This window comes from Salvelinus sp. IW2-2015, linkage group LG15 (assembly GCF_002910315.2).
Source record: "Salvelinus sp. IW2-2015 linkage group LG15, ASM291031v2, whole genome shotgun sequence".
Lineage (NCBI taxonomy): Eukaryota > Metazoa > Chordata > Actinopteri > Salmoniformes > Salmonidae > Salvelinus > Salvelinus sp. IW2-2015.
The window spans coordinates 49,373,524-49,396,230 of NC_036855.1; the positions used below are offsets into that span (position 1 = coordinate 49,373,524).

The 22,707-nt window shown below is 43.2% G+C and overlaps 2 protein-coding genes across 11 annotated transcripts in view; one reads left to right on the top strand and one right to left on the bottom strand.

The window, feature by feature from the left end:
• Nucleotides 1-2,572, bottom strand: part of LOC111974400 (neuron navigator 2-like) — a 12,545-nt gene extending 9,973 nt beyond the window's left edge. Inside the window, exon 1 of the mRNA XM_070446842.1 lies at nucleotides 2,473-2,572. Coding sequence (XP_070302943.1) covers nucleotides 2,473-2,572 — 100 coding nt within the window. The remainder of the gene's footprint in view (nucleotides 1-2,472) is intronic.
• The window catches only part of kifc3 (kinesin family member C3), a 262,215-nt gene that overhangs the window by 204,831 nt on the left and 34,677 nt on the right, over nucleotides 1-22,707 (top strand). The window contains exon 1 of one of the 10 annotated variants that reach the window (XM_070447235.1): nucleotides 3,034-3,717. The exons of 5 other annotated variants lie outside the window; for them this stretch is intronic. Coding sequence is in view for 3 of the 5 variants with exons in the window: in XM_070447230.1 (XP_070303331.1) it covers nucleotides 16,234-16,632 (399 nt within the window). In the remaining 2 variants the exon portion in view is untranslated. Of the gene's footprint in view, nucleotides 1-3,033; nucleotides 3,718-15,027; nucleotides 16,633-19,736; nucleotides 19,945-22,707 lie in introns of those variants that run through there. 4 more of the 10 variants (XM_070447230.1, XM_024002007.2, XM_070447231.1 and 1 more) reach the window with 4 other exon arrangements.

Sequence of the window (22,707 nt, forward strand, 5' to 3'; positions counted from 1 at the left end):
GTTCATTGTGTCCGTCTCAACCAAACGGGAAAAGGCTGAATAAAAAAGCGGGAATAAAACAATGCTGAGCAAGCCTCAGAACTAACCTCTGTCCAAAGTTGTGCTTACATCTCAGGGTGTGATGAAGTGTGTGCTTGTGGTCGGAGTCACATTTTAACTGATGTTACAGTTAACTCTCCAACCCCTTCCCATATCTATCAGTGACCTTAAGTCATAGACACATAGTGGGTTGTCATAGTGGGTTGTTTTTACACACCATAGCATACTTCAGCKAAAATAAGATGACTAGGTGCTATTAGAAGATGTAGGACTAGATTCAATCCGTATCGCAGAAGTAGGATATTGAGTAAGATGTGCATTATTTGTTTCCGCATTCGCCGATACTAGATTCATGGTAAAACTATGCACATGACGGCTCAATCGAAAATGACCTTTACATTTTAACGTGGATCTTCCTAGATTCTTCCGTGGTACGGATTGAATCCAGCCCTTAAGCGTAATGCTCAGGGATTATGCCCATGTTTCATGTTTTTATCAGACTGTTTTTAACGTGGATATTTATCAGTCGACTGGACGTGCTCTTTTGTGTCATTCTCAACTGAGAAAGGATCGTTTTGAACCATTTTGGAAATGAAAGCTTGTGAATCCAAAGTCAAGCATTTATAGATATTTTTTGTTGTTGTTTAGTGTTTAAATAATATCTTTGGAACCAACAGCTGAATAAAACTGGCTATGTAAACTCCCTTGTTGGATTCAGATAGATTTTTGATAATGAAGAAGAATGTTTTATAGATGACAATTTGCCTAGTATTGTAGTAGGTATGGTGAATGCATATGTAAGCAGCTTGTAAACAATACAAATATTGCGCTTACTGAAGATTGTGTAAAGTGAGAGTGAGTGAGTGAGTGAGTGAGTGAGAGAGAGAGAGAGACCACCTGCATCCTATGTCTGCCAGCCGCTATAGGTCAGAACTGTGGTAAAATAAAGGCAACAAAGTGATCACTTGATATACATCTTTTATGCTCTCATGATTTGCATTAGGACCACTGGTTGGTAATGAAGACGTTTCAGTGCATAGTAAAAAACAGTTTTGCTTCAGTTTTGAGCTTTTGACTGGTCTCCTAAACAGGACATTCGCATGAGTAAAGCACAGCACAGATCAGTAAACAGAAATGCATTCATTGTGCTGTAGTTTTTTTTGACCAATGAGAAAGTCAAGGAAACACGCTGCCGGGAAAATATATTCTGTGCGCAAATACCCCTTGCCGAGGCCCTATCTTCTTCTTCTGAGGTTTAACGGCGGTTGGCATCCAATTTGTTGCATTACCGCCACCTACTAGACTGGAGTACAACTCCCTTCTACTTTACTTGAAAAATAAAAATGTACTAAATAAATAATCTAACACTATATACTCACTAATTTCAAAATGATATAACATAAAATGAACACCACCCTACTGCACTAATTAAATGTATTTATTCCTACCTCATGCCATCACCCTGAAAGGATGGGAGATCACCACTTAACACACCCTGTAACTCTTCTGATGTCAAGTCTGACACACCCAAAMACCTCTCTGCAGCTGCCAGCACAACCTCAATTTTCAGAGACTTCCGTTCCATCCCTGCAGTGCAATTAATAACCATTGCTATAAATCCAATCTTACTGAAACTTATTTTACTGTTTGGCCTATCCCTCTGTACTGGTATTTCTCTACTACTCTCACCACTCCTCCCCCTTAACCCATCTTCCTCAACTTTCTTCACTGCCTCAGCATATGACAACTTCTGCACTACTCTAACCCTGGAAACCTCAACCTGCCTCTCTCACACGGGACATTTCTAATCCCCAGCTCAATGGGCACCCCATACAATTAACACATTCCGCTACTTTCCCCAATACTACACATTCCTTTGTCACATGCCCTTCTGCACATTTCTCACACCTGCACACCTTGGACCCTCCCTCATACACACTGCTGCCACATGCCCATAAGCTTGACACCTGTAACATCTTAATGTCTTCGGCACATACGCTCGTACAGGATACCTTATATATCCTATATTTCACTGTCAGGCAAAGACTCAACTTTAAAACTCAAAAGAACATGACTATTCTGTTTCCCCACTCTCGCCACCCCGTCTGCGTCGCATCAAACGACGAGTATCATATACACGGGAATCTTTGCCCTCAGCTGGTCAACGTTTATATCTACTGCTACCCCAGTTATCACTTTTTTCATTGGTGCCCTTTTCTTGAGAACGAAACGATTCACTTTTATTGCCCCCATTCGTTTTGCTTCGAGCGCATTCTCCCTCTGCCCAACAGAAACGCAAACAATTATCACTAGACCACTTCTAGTTGCCCTCACCGATTCCACATGACCCATCTCTTTTTTCACCCACCGTAAAACCACAAATGGATCAGCCAAAAGGCAAGAGTCCACTTTCTCCATAAACGTCACTCCTACTGTCAGACTCTTCTTCATCCTGATCATCGGTGCATACCTCGGTCTCCGATAACTTTCCCGCATTTACCACCTCTGATACTTCACCCTCATTCACTTCCATTTCTCCTCCTGTCTTCAGCTCCCTCTGCTTACACGTTCTACCATTCTTCTTTGACAAACCATCTCCCTTTTTTACACCATTTTTATCCGCCTCAAGCTCACCCTCTTACACCTCTTCTCCCTCTCTTTTTTCCATCCATTCCTCCATTTTCCAAGTACACTTCTCCTTATGATAATACTGCCGCTCCATCCCAGACACCCATCTTGTACTTGCTTTCTCTAGGGACTCCATTTACCCCTTCCAGAGTTCTGCTCATGTCCCCAATAACGTGCCTCCACCAGAGTCTCTATCAACCGGATGTTCCGGTTTTCATGGGAAATGGAAAGAGAGCTTGTGACATGACTTCCGCTTTTGAACTTTAACAAGGCGATACTCCGTCTTAACTCCGCCTCCACATTTACTGGATTGGTTAAACAGTGCAGAAGATAACCGTTTCACCCCCCCCCATTTTTCCCCGTCAAGACCAGTATGTAGGGGATGTAGTTTCAGGTGTTTATTTTACGCCTGCTATGTTAGGTTATTGCGGATATACTGTAACTGCATTTCCCTTGTCAAGTATTTTCTTGGATAAACGAGTATAACGTTAAGATATTTACTCCAAATAGTTGAGCGTGATATTGGTCAGCMGTCAAGCAACAATACAACGAGAGAAACATCTGTCAAAAGTCTCTCTCTTTTGGTGCTTTCAAGAAAACTGGGAACTCGAAAATAACCGAGGTCAAATCATGACGTCGGACATTGGGAAAGTGGAAGCTCAGATAGATGGCCAATTTTCTGACTTGGAAGCCCGTAAAAAAAAAATCCCTGTCTGAGCTCGTTTTTTTCCGAGTACATAGTTGTCTTGAACGTAATGAAGTCGGAAATTTCCGATTCCACGTATTTTTTAACGCGGCAATATGTCTGGTCTGAAGTGCAGTCAGCTGGTGAATCCACTCCAAGTCGCGAGGAGACTTGACTTTCGGCCGCGGCAATAAAAAAACGTATCCACGGAAATATTTGCGCCTCTGAATTCTGGATAGGCTACGAAATGATTTGCACTGAGCAACACAGTCCAACCGCTTTTTGATTGAGACTATTGATGTGAGTTTGATTTATTTAGTAAACTCGGGAATAACAACGGGAGGTTTCGCGTGTTGGACCGAGTGGTAAGAGTTGCACTATTTTCCTTTTGCACGTTTGCTTTCAATTTCCCCATTTGTATTAAATTGTTTTACATTTACACACGCGTTTACAAAGTAAGTTGTAGTTACCATGTCAAAATAATGTTGGTTTATATTAACAATATTGTCAAACCGCGAGTTGCATATTGATTTGGCAGCGTGGTCGTACGGCTCAATTAGTGATATTGACTATGGATATTAGCCTACTTGGCGAGGCGCCCAACACTGACATTGCAGCCCAAAGCCACATTATCAAATTGCTCTGTTTTTGTTTTCGGTGCTTACAGAAAATGGCAACAGAGCACATCCAATTCACTGAAAACAGCTGTGGTTCACACCACTCAACCGTTTCCACGCATGTCAAAAAATAAATGTAATCAGCGTTTTTATTTCAATGTTGACCTGTGCGACGGTGAAAGGGGTGTTTGTGTGGTGTGTGTGTGTGCGCCGACATGTATGTATTGCTCAGCAAAAAATAAACGTCCTCTCACCGTCAACTGTGTTTATTTTCAGCAAACTTAACATGTGTAAATATTTGTATGAACATAACAAGGTTCAACAAATGAGACAAACTGAACAAGTTCCACAGACATATGACTAATAGAAATGGAATAATGTGTCCCTGAACAAAGGGGGGGTCAAAATCAAAAGTAACAGTCAGTATCTGGTGTGGCCACCAGCTACATTAGGTCCCCCACTCTTCCACCAAGGCACCTGCAAGTTCCCGGGACATTTCTGGGGGGAATGGCCCTCACCCTCCGATCCAACAGGTCCCAGATGAGCTCAATGGGATTGAGATCCAGGCTCTTCCCTGGCCATGGCAGAACACTGACATTCCTGTCTTGCAGGAAATCACGCACAGAACGAGCAGTATGGCTGGTGGCATTGTCATGCTGGAGGGTCATGTCAGGATGAGCCTGCAGGAAGGGTACCACATGAGGGAGGAGAATGCACAGCGTTGAGATTGCCTGCAATGACAACAAGCTCAGTCCGATGATGCTGTGACATACCGCCCCAGACCATGACGGACCCTCCACCTCCAAATCGATCCCGCTCCAGAGTACAGGCCTCGGTGTAACGCTCATTCCTTCGACGATAAACGCGAATCTGACCATCACCCCTGGTGAGACAAAACTGACTCGTCAGTGAAGAGCACTTTTTGCCAGTCCTGTCTAATCTAGCGACGGTGGGTGTGTGCCCATAGGCGATGTTGTTGCCGGTGAGGACCTGCCTTACAACAGGCCTACAAGCCCTCAGTCCAGCCTCTCTCAGCCTATTGCGGACAGTCTGAGCACTGGTGGAGGGATTGTGCAGGGACCCTGGGCATCTTTCTTTTGGTGTTTTTCAGTCAGTAGAAAGGCCTCTTTAGTGTCCTAAGTTTTCATAACTGTCAGCTTAATTGCCTACCGTCTGTAAGCTGTTAGTGTCTTAACGACCATTCCACATGTGCATGTTCATTAATTGTTTATGGTTCATTAAACACGCATGGGAAACAGTGTTTAAACCCTTTACAATGAAGATCTGTGAAGATATTTGGATTTTTACAAATTATCTTTGAAAGACAGGGTCCTGAAGAAGGGCCGTTTCTTTTTTTGCTGAGTTTATTACCTGAATGACCTCGAATAACCTGTGCCCTCGCACGTTGACCCTGTACCGGTACCACCTGTATATAGCCTCGCTATTGGAATTTTACTGCTGGTCTTTAATTATTTGTTACTTCATTTCATGTTTTTGTAGATATTTTTCTGAGAACTGCATTGTTGGTTAAGGGCTTGTAAGTAAGCATTTCACTGTAAGGTCTACACCTGTTGTATTTGGCGCATGTGACAAATAACATTTGATTCGATACATTTTTCCATATTATTACTAGAATCACACATGAGCAATGCCTGTTTCTTTTTTTTTTTATAAATTAGCAAACATTTCTAAACTTGTTCGTTGTCATTATGGGCTATTGTGTGTAGATTGCTGAGGATTTGTATTTACTTAATCAATTTTAGAATTTAGAAAGGCTGTAATGTAACAAAATGTGGAAAAAGTCCAGGGATAGATAGCGAGAGAAAAAAACACGAGATTTCACCTTGGCTTGGGTACATATTTAAAGCCAGCGTGTCAGTTTGAATTGCATGGTCTGGTTTCCATTTTTGTACACGAGCATCCTGAACAGGAGCCCTTTGAGAGAGGGGGAACACATGGAGGCAGTTACGTGAGGTGGTTGTTCTCAGGGTGTGTCTCGTCGGCTTTACAAACCGTGCCAAAAACAGAAGTTGATTTATGAGTTATCCTACTTTCCTGCCAAGTTAGAAAAGTTGAATTTTTTTTACAAACCTGTGTCATGGGTCAGTGATCTTGATTTGACTTTGGAGCAGATTTTCAACATGCTGGGTAATGGAGAGCCTGTTCATTTGTTATAAATCCTGCTTCAGGAATAACTAAGTGTGGGTAACATCCCTCTCTCTTATTGTTAGAACATTTTATGTCCCAGTCAATGTGGGGGTGACTTATTTTAACAGGACCACTGTTTTTAAAAGCACTCCCAGTTGTTACTGCACCAGAGGGGACTGTGTTTGTAACATACATACTGCTAGAGCACACACCCACAGACAGTACAGGGACATTCRGTTTTGTTCTGCATGTTCCCTACAGGACCTCTCCTCGCGTCCTCACTGGCATGGCATTCCAGAGGCAGGAGTCACGAGCAGAACGAACTGACCCTACTACTGTCTCTGTTGGACCTGCATAGCTGAGAAAAATGAGACCGCTTAAACTCAATTTCGTGTTGATGTGAGGGGAGATGAAGGTCAGGGCTGTCTGCTAGGGCTCTGTACCTGTTCGGACTGTTATTGTGGGAACTGCTTAGACAGTTCATATGAGGGACTCTCGTGGAGATGGAGACAATTCTGCCCCCCCCCCCTCGATCATGGTCCCCCAGGCAAGGTTGGACAAGACACCAGTGTGGGGTGTAGAGACAGAGTACACACAGGCACACAGGTTTCCGGGTGGTGGGCTGGGTGAGTCACAGGCTGGAAAGAGAATAAGAGACCACCGGTGGAAAATTACATGTTATGCAGAGTGATTATGTAGCTCCAACTGTGTGTGTGTGTGTGCAGCTACTAGCTACACATTAGACAATGTATTCTGTAAATATTTGCCAAAAACACTATGGGGAAATCTGTTCCTAAACATGCCATGTCTGTGTTTGCGCAAATGTGTATGAGCTCGCGCATGGGGATAGTGTTTGTTTGGATCACACAGTCAGTCTCTGGTTTGGTGCTCTATTGTAGGCTGTTTGTTAAATAAGTCCTGGACGGTTTGACTTGTCTGGCTGCAGTAGTGGAGATGATGAGGTTAGGGAGTGGATGGCATGTTGTGACTTCTCCATGCATTCAGGCATTATATAACGGCTCTGATTGGAAGCAGATTATTGTTGAATGTGAACATTACCAGATAACCAGTAGGTGGTGCTGTTTGCTGCTGTGTCTGTCACACAGATGGACTACAGTCTCTTGGCACTGATGTTGGTTAGCCTACATGGCATGCTCAGGGTAGAAGTTGCCCTTTGGCACAGATCTAGYATCAGCTTATCTTCCCCAAATTCGTTACGGGGTGAATCACAAAACGGACCACGAGGGGGTCCAATCCGGCCCCTGGGTGGTTGGAGTAAAAATATATATGTTACTGTCTAGCTTGCTATTATTCACAGATATTAAAGCTAGACAGTCAGGAAGCATCAGAAATTCAAAAAACTATGGATAAAGGACTATTCAAAAAAATATATATAAAAAAAATAACATTTTGAAGGTGAGGAAATGCAACCAATTTTCAATGCGGCCATACGGACCTCATCGAAGACCGACTGCGGCCCCTGTGTGCAAATTAGTTTGACACTCCTCATCTAGGGAAACGGACAACTTCATCCTACTGTCTTGCACCCACACAAAGATCACGCTCTTTCTGTAACTAATGTAAATGTTACACGGTGGACCATTAGTCTCATGGTCATTTCAACACAACTTTTAAATRGGATTAGATTCTGAACAAGAGAAGATGTGGAAAAGACAGCAGAGCCTCAGTTCAGCTGTAGCTAATCTGGCCCAATTAAACGGTGTATGAGAGAGGGGTAGGTGTTATATTAGGAAATGTTCATGCCAAGTTGCCCACAGCGGATTACTGCCTAGCTTCATTTGCATGTTAATGGCTAAAAGACACATTTTAGAAGATGACTAGGCTATTTTAAGTGTGCGCACAGTGGGCTAGCACATTACACCATATCGGGTGTTAAACAAACTGCCTGCGGATCCAATCCAGCCAGCGGGTGGTTTGAGTTTAAAAAAAAAAAATCTGTACCAGTCAAAAGTTTGGACACACCTACTCATTCCAGGGTTTTTCTTTATTTTTTCTATTGTCTACATTGTAGAATACTAGTGAACACATTACAACTATGAAATAACACATATGGAATCATGTAGTAACCAAAAAAGTGTTATACAAATCAAAATATATTTAGAGATTCTTTAAAGTAGCCAACCTTTGCCTTGATGACAGTTTTGCACACTCAACCAGCTTCACCTGGAATGCTTTTCCAACAGTCTTGAAGGAGTTCCCACATGCTGAGCACTTGTTGGCTGCTTTTCCTTGACTCTGCAATCCAACTCATCCCAAACCATCTCAAATGGGTTGAGGTCGYGTGATTGTGGAGGCCAGGTCATCTGATGCAGCACTCCATCACTCTCCTTGGTCAAATAGCCCTTAAACAGCCTGGATGTGTGTTGGGTCACTGTCCTGTTGAAAAACAAATGACAGTCCCACTAAGCGCAAACCAGATGGGATGGTGTATTTTGCCACCAAAAATCTCACATTTGAACTCATCAGACCAAAGGACAGATTTCCACCAGTTTAATGTCCATTACTCGTGTTTCTTGGCCCAAGCAAGTCTCTTCTTATTATTGGTGTCCTTTAATAGTGGTTTCTTTGCAGCAATTCGACCTTGAAAGCTTGATTCACGCGGTCTCCTCTGAACATTTGATGTTGAGATGTGTCTGTTACTTGAACTCTGAAGAATTTATTTGGGATGCAACTTCTGAGGCTGGTAACTCTAATGAACTAATCCTCTGCAGCAGAGGTAACTCTGGGCCTTCCTTTCCTGTGGCAGTCCTCATGAGAGCTAGTTTCATCATAGCGCTTGATGGTTTTTGCGACTGCACTTGAATAAACTTTCAAAGTTCTTGAAATGTTCCGGATTGACTGACCTTCATGTCTTAAAGTAATGATGGACTTGTTGTTTCTCTTTGCTTATTTGAGCTGATCTTGCTATAATATGGACTTTTCTTTTACCAAATAGGGCTATTTTCCTTGGCCTTAGTCCTATTTGGTAAAATACAATCCCCCCCCCCCCCCAAATGATTGGCTCAAACGCATTAGGAAGGAAATTCCACAAATTAACTTTTAACAAGGCACACCTGTTAATTGAAATGCATTCCAGGTGACTACCTCATGAAGCTGGTTGAGAGAGTGCCAAGAGTGTACAAAGCTGTTATCAAGGCAAAGGGTGGCTACTTTTGAAGAATCTCAAATATAAAATATCTTTTGATTTGTTTAACACTTTTTGGGTTACCACATGATTATACTACAATGTAGAAAATAGTACAAATGAAAGAAAAAACATTGAGTAGGTGTGTCCAAACWTCTGACTGGTACTGTATGTCTATGGAAGGGGGTAAGGCCTACGAGCCTCCTAGGTTTTGTACTTAAGTCAATGTAGCCAGAGGAGGATGAAGCTAGCTGTCCTCCGGCTACTCCATGGTGCTACCGCAGACAGTGCTGTTGAAGTTACTGTAGACCTTAACAGTGTATTTTAATCAATTATTTGGTGACATATGAATATAGTTAGTATAGTTTTATCTAAAAAGGATAACTTCCACTTTTTTTTGTTTTTATGAAATTTCACTGAGGAGGATGGTCCTCTCCAAAATCTTACCAGCGGTCCATTCCAACCGTGTTTGCAATACAAACAGACCTCCAAGGGAGGCATGACAATTATTTGAGGTATGGCAACATGAGACTACAATGCATGAAAATAATAAAATAAAGCACATTCCTTTATAAACAAATGAAATTGTCCTTGAGTTTGTGTTACCGCTGGTACCACAAATGAATGGTGCACTCATAAGTTTAATGCAACGGCAGTAGGTCTAATAGAAAAGGAAATGTTTGTAGGCTACTTGGCACACAAGGGGAATGGAGAACGGTGGTTGAACGTGACGAGAGAGCAGTAGAGCTTACATCGTCACGTACTGTTCAATAGTCCTAAATAACCAATCACTTAATTTAAGAAAAAGTAATTATTCAATAATTTAAGGGAAAAACACATTCAAATGCGCATTTTCTATATTTGTGGGTTGGGGTCGGTTGCGGGCCTCATATTTTCACTTCATCACGTTGCAGAGGGATTATTAGCAYTTGCGGGTAAACAAACAGCTGACCCGCGCATCTCAAACACACACACCCCTCGTGGGTCAGAGGTGAAGGTCTACGACCACTCTCATCCCCGTGTTTGGTTTTTAGCAGGTCTCTGTTTGCATATCTGAAGCAGCTGTCCCAACAGCCCAAGGTCCCTCTCTCAGCACTCAGCCCTGTGTGTGTGTGTGTCAGTCAGAGAGAGAGCGTTTGTGAGAACCTCGTGAGTCTGACTGTTACCGTGGTAGATGCTCAGAAGAGTTGACAAACTGTGGAGATGATACGTTCCGTGTGCTGCTGTTGTTCACATAGAGTCCTTTGGCCATGAGCTCATAGTGTAGACCTACAGTATATGTAGTTAAATCTGGACTGTATGTGTTAATCGGCAGTTTGTTCGAGTGGGAGTCGTTTTGGCGTGTGAACAGCCATGAGAGGAAGGAACATGTGTCCCATATGTAGCGACAGGCTGCTGACTGAACACTGCCTGTCTTTTTCTCTCGCTCTCTAATTCCTTCTCACCCTACTTCCTTTCTTTCACTCGCCCTGACTCAGACTAAGGATGGATGGGCGTTTGAAATAATGTCACTATTAGAATATTATCAATAAATGTTTTCGGATATCTTTTTTTGAGCACTGTTTTTAACCTGAGCACTGCTACGCGAGGGAGAGACCATGCCGCGCTATTGCTGGAGCAGGTCGTGGGGGAGCTGGGAGCGGACSGGAGGAAGAGAGCGAGATGCAGTAGCCAAGACTAGCTGACTTGTAGCAGCCACATTWGTTATTTCTCATGCCATATACCAGTGCCTGTCTTGATTTGGAGTAGCCTAGAGAAGCTAGCGAGCTACCAAGGCCAATTGCAAGCTAGATGCTGCGCCTTCTCCCCAACCCCATTCAGAGATTGTTAAACAACKTCTTACTGTTGGTTGCTCGTTGTAGCCTACTCCTTCTCATTTAACTCTGCTAATGTATAATTCCGTCTTGCATTGTATTAGTTCACRTGCTACACATTGAGCCTTTGACTGTAGCGCTGCTTTGATTGGCCGATAAAAACAAGCTACAGACAGGTGTGAAGGCTGCCGGTCATTTTGTAAAATGTKGTAAAAACTACTTCCAAAAGTTTTTTTATTTTTATATTAAGAATGTGTAATGTCATGGTATATCCTTGTAAGTAACAATGTCACATGGATATTTTATTGTATTTAGAAGAGGCCTTTTCATTGTTAAAGTCGATTTATATATGTTTTGCTCAAAAATGAACACTCACAAGTAATGAAATACTAACGTCCATTCGGATATTRGAATATGCCCATCCCTAATTCAGATGGCCTCTAATACCACGTTTGGGTGTTGGGTGACTGAGTTAAATCCTTTACCTAAAGCCCTAAAATAAAGTGGGGCACATTTCTCCTGTAAGCAGCTTAAACAGCCACACCAGTAGAAATCCACATTTTCAAGCTGAAAGACGATGTCAAAAAGTCCGTTTTAGTCTAAGTATGATACATTTGTGATTTTTAAGTGACAAATCTGTGTGAATGCGGTGTCTTTTCCTCTGATATGACATACAGATCATTTTTAGCCTACTTTTTATTTCAGGGCTGGGMTTTATTTGAACGTTCCCACCCACCAGCATGGTATTGTGTATTAATCACAAACGGCTACAGAGTTATTCCTCTTCGCAACTGAGATGAGCCAAACAGCTTTGTGTCCACCTGGTCGCCTGGAGGTYCAAACGTATGCTTTTGCACAATTTTTATCAGAAAATGATCATAAACCATGGTATAATTTTGAAAATGTTCCTTTGCTTTAGCTAGTCTGTATAAAAAATTATATACAGTGAGCTCCAAAAGCATTGGGACGGTGACATTTRTTGTTTTGTTTTCAGCTCTGTACGTTGGATTTGAAATTAAAGAGTGACTATGAGGTTAAAGTGCAGACTGTCAGCTTTAATTTGAGGGTATGTTCATTCATATCGGGTGAACCGTTTAGATATTACAGAACTTTTTGTACATAGCCCCCCCCCCCCCCCATTTTAGGGGACCAAAAGTATTGGAATTCACTTGTGTATGAAAGTAGTCACAATTTATTATTTGGTCCCATATTCCTAGCACGCAATGATTACATCAAGCCTGTTGGATGCATTTGCATGTCTGGGGGGTATTATATATTTGCGTCTAACCTTTCTCACCATTATTCATGGTTCATTCAGGACTATCCGTAGTCATGATAGCATCCACAGTTTAGAAACTGTTTAGAAACACATTCTAATCTTTTTTTTACAGTAATAGTGACTCCGAAATGACACTACATTGTTTACTATTAATTTCTATTGGGCACAAAATAGTCTGAGCAAAGTCGTTGTAGCCTATCAGTTCACTTCTTCCCCTGTGAGAATCTTAAGCACAAGCTGGCTTGGCTTTGCTGTACTGTAGCCAAAGCCTGCCTGCAGCTTACCTACCATCGTTGCACCATGTCCATTACAATGTAGAAAAACTCATATCGGCCATCTTTCAATAGCTATCCATATTACCGGAACGTCATCTTATTCTTTCAAACTATTTTTTATGGCGGATTCGTGGCCGCAATTTATGGAAGATGCTATGACTTTGGAGATAGGRCAGTGATTTCAATGCTTATTACAAATGCAGCTCCAGAACCAGCTGGCTAATCTTTTGAATACAGTGTAGTGGAAGCTAACGTGCATTTTCTTCTCTGACAAGAAATTATGTTGAAATAGGGGCGTCAACTTCCTCTGCGGAGGGGTTCTTTAAGCCAGGGGGTCTGAGCTACTTAAAATGAGACCAACTCACACACCTGAGATCTCTCGCACGCAGACATACACACACACACACGTTTGCACATTCTCATACTTTAGCACATTCTCTCTTTCAACTGTCTCTTTCACACACACGTTCTCACTCACTTCTAGGCCAAGGGTAAATGTTTGTTGACTTCCTGGTTGACTCTGTATAACACCACACCACGTGTCCCACTGTAATTGTTTTGATTTGTCTCTAATGTAGGCTGAGATTATGGTTCTTTAATACACTGGAAACAAATCTGATCACTCCACCCATGCCTTATCAGCTTTATGGTTTGATTCAAACGTATCAGCCACTTAACCTGCTATTGAACCTCCGACCTTGTTTACTAGTCTCTCTCTCTCGGTGGCCTTCGGTGTAAGGGTTTATTGTGTGTGGAGTAGACGGGTCTATTCTGCACTGCCCAATGGTACAGGTCTAAAATGGTGGTGAGATTCTTATGCAATCTTTTTTTGTTATTCAGGTGACGTCATGTGGTTGCTCAGCTGGCCTGCCGCATGCCATGTATTGTCATGGGTCCCTGAAAGTGCAATGTTGAGTCCCACGAGAGGGCTGATTTTTAATTTGGGCCAAAAGGGTMTGGGTAGATTGTGTTACCCAAATGGTCTGTTGGAACACATMTTGGKGTAATATTTGGACATTCCTAATTGGTCGAGGAGATTGGGGCGTCGTAATCTGTCTAGCGATCAATAGTTGCGAGTTTGCACCGGGGACAGCCGTAGCATTTTAGCTCACCTTTATTGTAAATTTAAGCCAATTCAGCTAAACTGCTATGTAAATTTCCCTGACATTTAGTTCCCCTAAACTTTTACGTAAATTAACATAACCTTTGGTGGAACTAACAACTAATGTAAATCCTCCCCATAATCCTCCTTTGTTATGGCGCAACAAGCAAKCTAGTCTCAGAGYMYMYTYTAWWAMYGYYAYYGGGYMARKRKMWSWSWMMTSTKWKWSWYAWYTGTSTRRRSCYRWTWWKKCKKKKCCRCTSAATCAGATAGGTGCGGGTGGATGCCTTAATCGACATCCACGTCTTCGGTGCACGGGGAATACTATACATCCTCCAAGATTGTATTATAAATTACATAATCCAATTCGTATGCTATTGTARGACCGGGTAAGATTTATGATACTATTTGTCCTATAATTCGTATGATATTGTATATCAGCTATTCCATTCATAATGTTACCTAACATAATATATTATACTACATGGAGTGTCACAGATTTAGGAACAGAATAATGATTACCCTGAGACCACGTTGACTTGGTGGGTCACAAAACTGGATTGGGTCACTGCTAAACCGTTTTTGGATTCATTCAGTCATAGTGCCTTATGCATTGTGTGTACTAGCTCATCCTAGCCAGCCTCCTTTCTGGTGTCCCCTCCCCAAGTGTATGTGTGTGTGTGTGTGTGTGACCTGTCCCATCCCGTCCCCTTCATTAGGATCCTGAAAGTGYCCACTCAAGCGGAAGACTTCTCCTTTGTCCCCATAGGACCATGTTCGCCTCGAGAACCACTCCATGTTTACAGTATGTCACAGAACAGGAAACCAGAACTGTGAATGTCCAGGACCGTTGGGTACAAAGTGACCGCAGTGACCTCGCTGACTGCCTTGGACGGCGCATCACGATTCAACCGCCGTGATCGACACTGTCAGTTCCCATTGTGGCTTGGTTCCATAGCTGCACGGTTGCCATGGCATTACCATGCAGGACTGTCACGTACCAGGAAGACGGTCAGGCATACAGGACACCAACTAACAAGGTCGCCTCTCAGAGCACAGAGATCAGTTTGAATTGATAGGGTGGAACTCCAAACGGATGCAGGTGGGATTTTTTTTTGTTTTTTTTGTTTACTCTTTCCACTCAGTTGGTATTGCTTTTTTCATCCATATCAATAGTGTATTATGTGTTACATCACCAGCGCATGGCCGGCTCTGTCCCATTCCAGCGCTTATCCCGCAGCGACAGATGGACAAAACACAGGGAGGGAGGGCGAGGGTGGATGAAGATACTTTCTCTCTTTCTGGAGAGTTGCAGAACAGCACATGATAGGGCAGAAAACTCGGTGCATGAGTGGAGAGAGAGAGATGGAGAGCGACTGAACAAGGGAAGAGGTGTAGATATCGCCCCTCTCTCTGTCCAGAGACTTTTCAGGGAGGACSGGACAGTCCCCCGGCTGTCTGCAGCAGGAAGAGGGAAATGGGAGAGGCATTACTAAGGACCTGTTGATCATTTACACCATCCTGGACTTGGCTGTAAAAACCAGTAAATTAGCAGGGCAGAGGAGGATGAATCAAGAGACATTCGTACACTGTTTGACGCTTGTGCAAGCGTTTTGGATGTGTGTTTGTAAGGGTTTGGGTGTGTATGTGTGTGTGTGTTGAGTGAGTTATCTGCTTGTGATCCTGCTTTTGTGTAGATTTAATATTGACTAGTTCTGTGTYTGGTTGATGGTCAAGGTATGTATCTGTAGTTACCTGGAGAGACTGGGCCAGGAGTCTGCTCCGGTGGGTTTGGGTTACCTGAGCTTCACCGGCTTGGCAGCGGGACAGCAATCACCTTTACAATAGGACAGGGTCCAAAACCTTATCYTTGTTCTGAGGAACTGTAAAGGCGGTGTGTTTCAAAGATGTGTGTAGTTCTGTGGAAGTGTTGTCTTGGAGTGGGAGGGGCCAGGAGAGGCACAGGGACAGKGTTGACACAGGTGAGATATAAAAGCAGGTGTGTGTGACRGTGTGCATGTGAGGATCACACTCACTCGCCTCTCGTCCATCGGCGTCTGCTGACCAGAGAACAGACTTGGGGATTATCGGACAGTTGATGAGCTTTAGGGCACTGCCATTGTCCAGGGGATCAACACACACAGAGGATAACTTTTGAACTTGGCTGCAGTACAGATTGTACAGTACAGACATTTATAGTACAGGACAGAACTTTGGAACTGTTCTCACTGTGGATACGCTTGTTGCCATCTCTCGCACTCAGTCTTCAGCTCTCCAACTGATGACAACTGCAAGGACTCAGACCACAGAAGATACGCCTGGAGCTCTGACTGACATTCACAACTACACCTCAACAACCAGAAACCCTCCTTCATAACAGCTTATAAGCTATCATAACAACCTGTGGATCTTCAACAGTTCCTGTTCCATTCAAACAAGGGAGACCTTGTTTGTGGGAGAACGGAGAGAACCAACCTGCCAGTCTCCACGGGGGGGGGATCATGTACGTGCTTTGCACCCTGGTGGTACTGAGTATCCACAGCCTCTTTAAGAGCCGACACAAGGCCCTGGAGCCCTGCGACAAAGAGGCTGGAGATGGGGCCACMTTGCCTGTGGACAAGGCCCCTCCGCTGGGGGAGGGAGGCAGGGTAAGGGACCCCGGGCCTGGAGGTCTTGGAGGGGGTGTGGGGCCCAGGGAGAGAGGGATGACTGTAGCCCTCTCTCAGGAGAAGAGGCAGAGGGCTGTAGACAGGAAGGCTGCAGGCTGCAACTGCACAAACAAACGTAGAGGTGACCGGGAGCTGCGCTGCAGCCAGGGCAGGCTGGGATGCGGAGGAGGCAGGCTGGACAGCAGAAAACCGGACAGCAGAAATGTGCCGGACAGCAGAAAACAATTGCAGGTGAGAGGAAGACTGGGATAGAGGGTGTTTTGAGAAAGGAGTAGAGAGGGATGGGGTGAGGGCATGCTAAGGAGAACAGGAGGGTGGGGGGGAGAGGTGTGCCTAGATGTGCAAACCAGCACGTAGGCACAGGTATGTTTGTAATGCCATGCCAGTCTCACAGACACAGATAAGAAACCAATCTAATTAATCAAGTACCAATCATAAATATTGTGGTACAGAAGTCCTGAGGTTGAAAATTTGATTCCAGATTGTGTTGGAAGTCCTTTTTAATGAGAAGCAGCCACCATGTCGGTTTAGTTTTTATGTAATTATGTGCTTGTGTGACTGAGTTGGAGAGAGAATCGAAGCGCTGCTCCAGCAGTCTTAACCTTTCTGGGCTAATGAAAGAATGTGGGCTGCAGTTTATGCYTGATTATGGACCTTGGCAGTTCACCAACGATTACCTTGAGGTTCACATTAGTGAGGAATGTGATGACRGTAGCCCATTCCTACTTCCCTACCTCTCACTTGGGTGTGTGTAGCCAAATAGATTTTCCTGCCCCCCATCTCTCTCCTTTTCCCTTATTCTGAAAAAATTGTCACCCTCCTGACTTTCTTAATTTAACCCTCCCCCTGCATCCTTTTTTCCCTTCTCCCTTCTCTCTAACCTACCTGTTCCATAGCACAGTTGTGATGTAGCTAGCTTTCATTATCCCACGTTAGCATTGGAGGTAAAAGCCCAGTCAAATCCCCTCCTAACCTGCTGACTATATACCTATTGGTGGTATGAGAAATTAGTAATGGCAGTTTGCGTGCTGATGCTAAAMTGGGCCGTAATGTCCTTGCATTCCGGGGGAAATGGATTCAGATCATTGTTTATGTAACCATGTTGTTAATCCTAGAGGACAAGCAACTACTCTCTCTCTTGTGTTCCGGCTGTGAAGTGGGTTATAATCCCTCACAATGCATAATTCTGGCTGTTCCGTCCATGACACATCAAACTTCACCTAGGGCTCTCGGCGATTATGGCCAAAATATCAATCACGGTATTTATTTTTTTAAAGAATTGGACTGATGACAGTATTTTATGTTTCTTGAAATAGAAGTTTAACATTTGCCTTTATGAGTAGTGGGTGATTCAACTTCAACAAAAATTCCAACATTTCTGCATTTCCTGCACTCATTTGAGATCATTTCCACACACCACGTATGGCTGCAACGATATGGCAAACAATCTGATTTGACTTGCGCTTTGAGCAAAACACTTGGTTGTAATCTGAAAGTAGAATGAACAGTTGACTGACAGGAAAAATGTCGACATGTTGCTGAGTGTAACCAAAGTGTTGATATTTTCTAGCGGACCTATAATTTTTGGCTACATGTGAAGGGTTTCTCTTAGGTATTCATATGTAGCAACATACATGCTTCACTATTCCTTTTTTTGGAAGATACTGCGCACAAACATGCGATCTGGGACTATTACCATCACTCATTTTTAGGCTGTATATTTATTAGCTAGCTAGCCAGCCAGGTAACAAACGATTAGCATTAGCGGCTAACAAGATTTAGGSCCAACTTCCTAAGAATAGACAAACTAGCTGTTTGCAGATGTAAGAAACACAAACGTATAGTGTAATTATAGAACGCCAGTGGATTTATATTAAGAAGCAAAGTGAAAGCAGTGTTGTCATCAACATTGTTGTATGTGCTGCATTCACCGTGCAGACTGAACACAAGTGCCTCGTTGTCGAGGAACAACAAATGTGTTCCTTGAGTGATGGGGTGGGGATAGGTCTGTGTGTAAAGCAGCATGTAGAGAGAGAGGAGAGTGATGACTCAAGCAGCGAAGTAAACTATGAAAGTGACGTTACACACGGCATAACACATTTAACAAGCAAAACAATCAAATGCGTTATAGAAGGTAAAGTTTTTAAAAAACGAACTGCTCTGTGCATCAATACCGGTATATTGTAAAATACAGAATACCGCCCAGCCCTACSTTCACCCCACCCAGTCACCCAGTCTTTCTCAACCCCATTCCCCACTCTCCTGGTCATAGGGAGGGCCCTCTCTCTGAATCACCCTCATTTTGACATTTGTCCCTGTAAATCCCCAAACAACGCTTTGGTTACACAACTAAGACTTTGAGGGAACGCTAAGGAAGTTCGATTAAGTAACATTATCACAGAGGGAGCATGGTCACTGTGCAGGCATCTGATGTCCTCTACATTCAACATCTACAACYTGATTAATAAGTAAAGGACAAACTACACCAGGAACTTGAGTGTTCTGATAACGCTAGAAGAATGCCTTGCAAATGTTGTGTTCATYTTTTACCGTTGTGCTCATGAAGCYGGGTACCTGAGCCAAGGTATAGTGTGTTTCATCTTTAATTCCCTGCGGAACAGCGACTACCCTGAGAACACCTGTGTGTGTCTGCTAGTTTTTATATACACACACACACACACACACACACACACACACACACACGCACACACACACCAGCCTTTACCTCAGTTTCCCTCAGTATGAGTAGTCACACAGACCTGGCCTAGAAAACTCCATTACCCAGCAGCCTCTAGTGAGGAAGGAGGGGCTCTGGCTTGAGTGTTAGTGAATTGTCAGTGAAGCAGCTCTCACACACGGTGTAATTTACAGTACTACTTTTTTGGATCAATATACCTTTGAGCAGTGGCAGCCATTGGAGACCATATGTTCTTTGCGTGTGCATATTGCAGAGACCATATGTTCTTTGTGTGTGCATATTTCAGTGTGTACTTTTAGTTACACTGTATGGCTTAGGAACAAGTGTATGGCTTAGGGACAATAACAGAGTGTGTGTGTGCCCTTGTTACAAGAGCCATTTGGCCTTTTAAGTAATTAAGGATGTGAGGAGACGGGCAATGGTGTGTTTCGTAAACGCATACGTGCACATACACAAACACACACACACACAGTTCTCTGTTAAATATTGCAGGCAGAGGGAAGAGAGCTGAGAAGAGCCACGCTTCATTTGTGTCTGAAATATTTATTTCTCCGCAGGAGCGCGAGGGGGAGTGATAGAGGGAGGGGACTGGAAGATGGAGAAAGGGAGGGAGAAAGAATGAGGGTGGCTACAGGAGTGAAATGATGCTGGCTCCGATTCTGCTGTTACTAAGGAACGGAGAGAGGGTGCAGTGTTAGAGACGGGGGAGAGAAGGGGGTCTGGCTGGTGACTGAGCTCTCGCCGTGGGTGTGTGTTGATCTGCGAGTGTGTGTTTTTCCGCCGCGTAAAGATGGTCTCTACGGCGATGCAGGGATGATCAGGACACAGAGACCGCAGGGTGGGAGGTGAGTACCCTAACGATCAAGAAAAAAGGAATGGATAGATGGGTGGGTGAGAAATGGAGAGAGGAAAAAGAGGGGGGAAGAGAGGAGGGGGACATGGTGTGAGAGGTAGCCACTAGGATTAGATGGAGAGAAAGAAAAAGGGATAGAATAACTGCAGGAGAAAGAGAGAAAGGGCTGTTATAGTATTGTTTTTCCTGGWATGTTGTGTTTCCCTGTTGTTGACTGAGGGTCCCTGTATGGTCTCCTTTTCCATCTGTCTTTGTTAAGGTTTGTCTTTMTTAAGATTGTTACCGTATCTAGTAATCCCAGTCCATATGGTGTCATGCTGATGAATTGATCTCAACCTTATTCTGGTGCATTGGGTTTTTTTCAGATCCATGTTAGTGTTGGTAGTAAACACAATCCTGACCCTCCCAAAGCTGTGTGATGTTGAGCAGACAGGTTCTGACACTTGACGCATGGTGAAAGCAGATTCCTTCTGTTTAGAGTCCTGCGCTCGCTCTGTCTGGCAGGCTATGTCTCTCCTGTCTATCCTTTCTGTCTCAGGCTATGTCTATCTCCTTGTCCGCTAGCAGCATTTTAGCTCCAGACTTATGCGCTAGCTGTCTAGTCTGTGTTTTATAAATGTGCAATGAACATAAAGACTCATTTATATAAGGAATTGGTGACTCGTTCTCATTCTGAGAAACGAGCGTCGTCTTATCCAGGTAGGCCACTTGATTTCAACATCTAAACAAAGTGAACACGCCGTGTTGTACAAACAGTTGGAGATGGAAAGGAGGGTGTATTCATAGCAGCTCAACTGTTCTAACTTGTTATCAAGCAAATGGATTAGCTGGCTACTCACTAGCATGTGGGCTTGTGATTGTTTGAGACCTACAGTATGTTAAAGGAAATTCCACCCAAAAACGATCTATTGGTATTTGCTTCCTTAGTCCATTGTTGTAGTCCCAAAATGTTTTGCACGTCAGCAATCCAGTTTTCAAGACTGGCTCTCGAAATACAGCCAGTACGATGCGGTTTCTTGACAACTTGATTGCTGAAACAATGGACTAATGAAACAAATACCAAAATATAGATTTGGGCTGGGGTTTTCCTTTAATTTTCTAAAATGCCTGCTACGAGAAGTTGGTCGTTATTAGCAGGTTAGTGTTTTTTGTAATGAATCTTGTTCTGGAGGCAGCTCTGCAGAGTGGTCACTAGCTGGCACAGCCACAAAGTCATAAAATCTGAAAACCTAACCCTAACCACATTGCTAACCCTAATGCTTAACCTTAAACTAAAGGGACACTTTTGGATTTTGGCAATGAAGCCCTTTATCTACTTCCCCAGATTCAGATGAACCAGTGGATACCCTTTTTATACAATACTTCTGCATGCAGGTTAAAGGAAGTTGCTAACTAGTGTTAGAGCAATTGTTAACTAGCGTTAGCGCAATGACTGGCAGTCTATAGGTAACTGCTAGCATGCAAGTAGTTACCGTAGACTTCCAGCCATTGTGCTAACTGTAGTTAGTGTTGGCTTGCAAAATTACCTCCAACTTCCTTCATTACTGGATGCAGAGACATACAAATGGTATCCATGAGTTCATCTGACTGAGGAAGTAGATAAAGTGCTACATTGCCAAAATCCCAAAGTATCCCTTTAAGACCAAAAAGCAKATTTTTAGTTTTTATGAATTTTTACAAAATAGCCTATTTTGACTTTGCAGCTGGCCTATCTAAGGGGAAATCACTCAGTTCTGTCTCCAGGACAAGACTCATGACAATAAAAGTCAACCTGCTCATTATTAGTGCATGGTTCTGGTTAAATTTGTAACAAAAAATGTCATTTTCATAGACTTGAAAGCCAGATCAGTGATTATTGCAAAAAAGCAGGTTAAACTATTTTGATAAAATACTTTAATTATTACTTATGGTTGTGGAAGGCTTATTTATTCACTTATATATAAAATAAGTGTTTTAATCGAGATGATTTTCAGGCCATATCGCTAAGCTCTACTTCAAGGGGGGTGCTTCAGGCCATCTGACTGTACAGTAGGAGCTAGACAGTGACATACTGCCTGACCACAGGAAGCTTGTGCTGTCAGAGACTCTCCCTATAGCCCCGTGTGTTTAAATAATGTATGTTATAGGCTGGTACATTTAGAGAGCTCTTTGTTAGTGATACAAAGCCCTTGTCTGTCTCTCTAGGAGCACTACAACAGTCCTCATAATTGGGTCTATAAAAGCCCCCATTACAGGGCAGTGAAAGCATAGTGAAATGTGTTTTGTTCTTTTTTTAAATTCAAACTTCATAACTCAAATCAGGAATGTCGGGAATGTTCCACTAAACAGGGCTTTATGGTTCCCAGGAAGAGCCTGCTCAGACAGTGCATGGATCTGTAGCTGTGTTAGACTGAAAGTGCTCGCCACACGATGAGACTGAGAAAAGGGGCTTGCTGGTCGACTGTTTCTCTTTTCCTATTTTCATAGCCATGAACGGTCTTTGTTTATTTGCAATATTTTTGACTGTAGTCTATTTAAAGTTTAGTGTGCCTGGTGTTTTTCATTCTATGGTCCTCTCCCTGTTGTCGTAGCAGAAGGACACAAATAGCTTCCGTCTATGWAGCCATGAGGGAAACACGGATTCAACACACACATACATTTCCCATATCACGCAGATTAGAACATACATGTCACTCATACAGTACCAGTTAAAAGTTTGGACACACCTACTCATTCAAGGGTTTTGCTTTATTTTGACTATTTTCTACATTGTAGC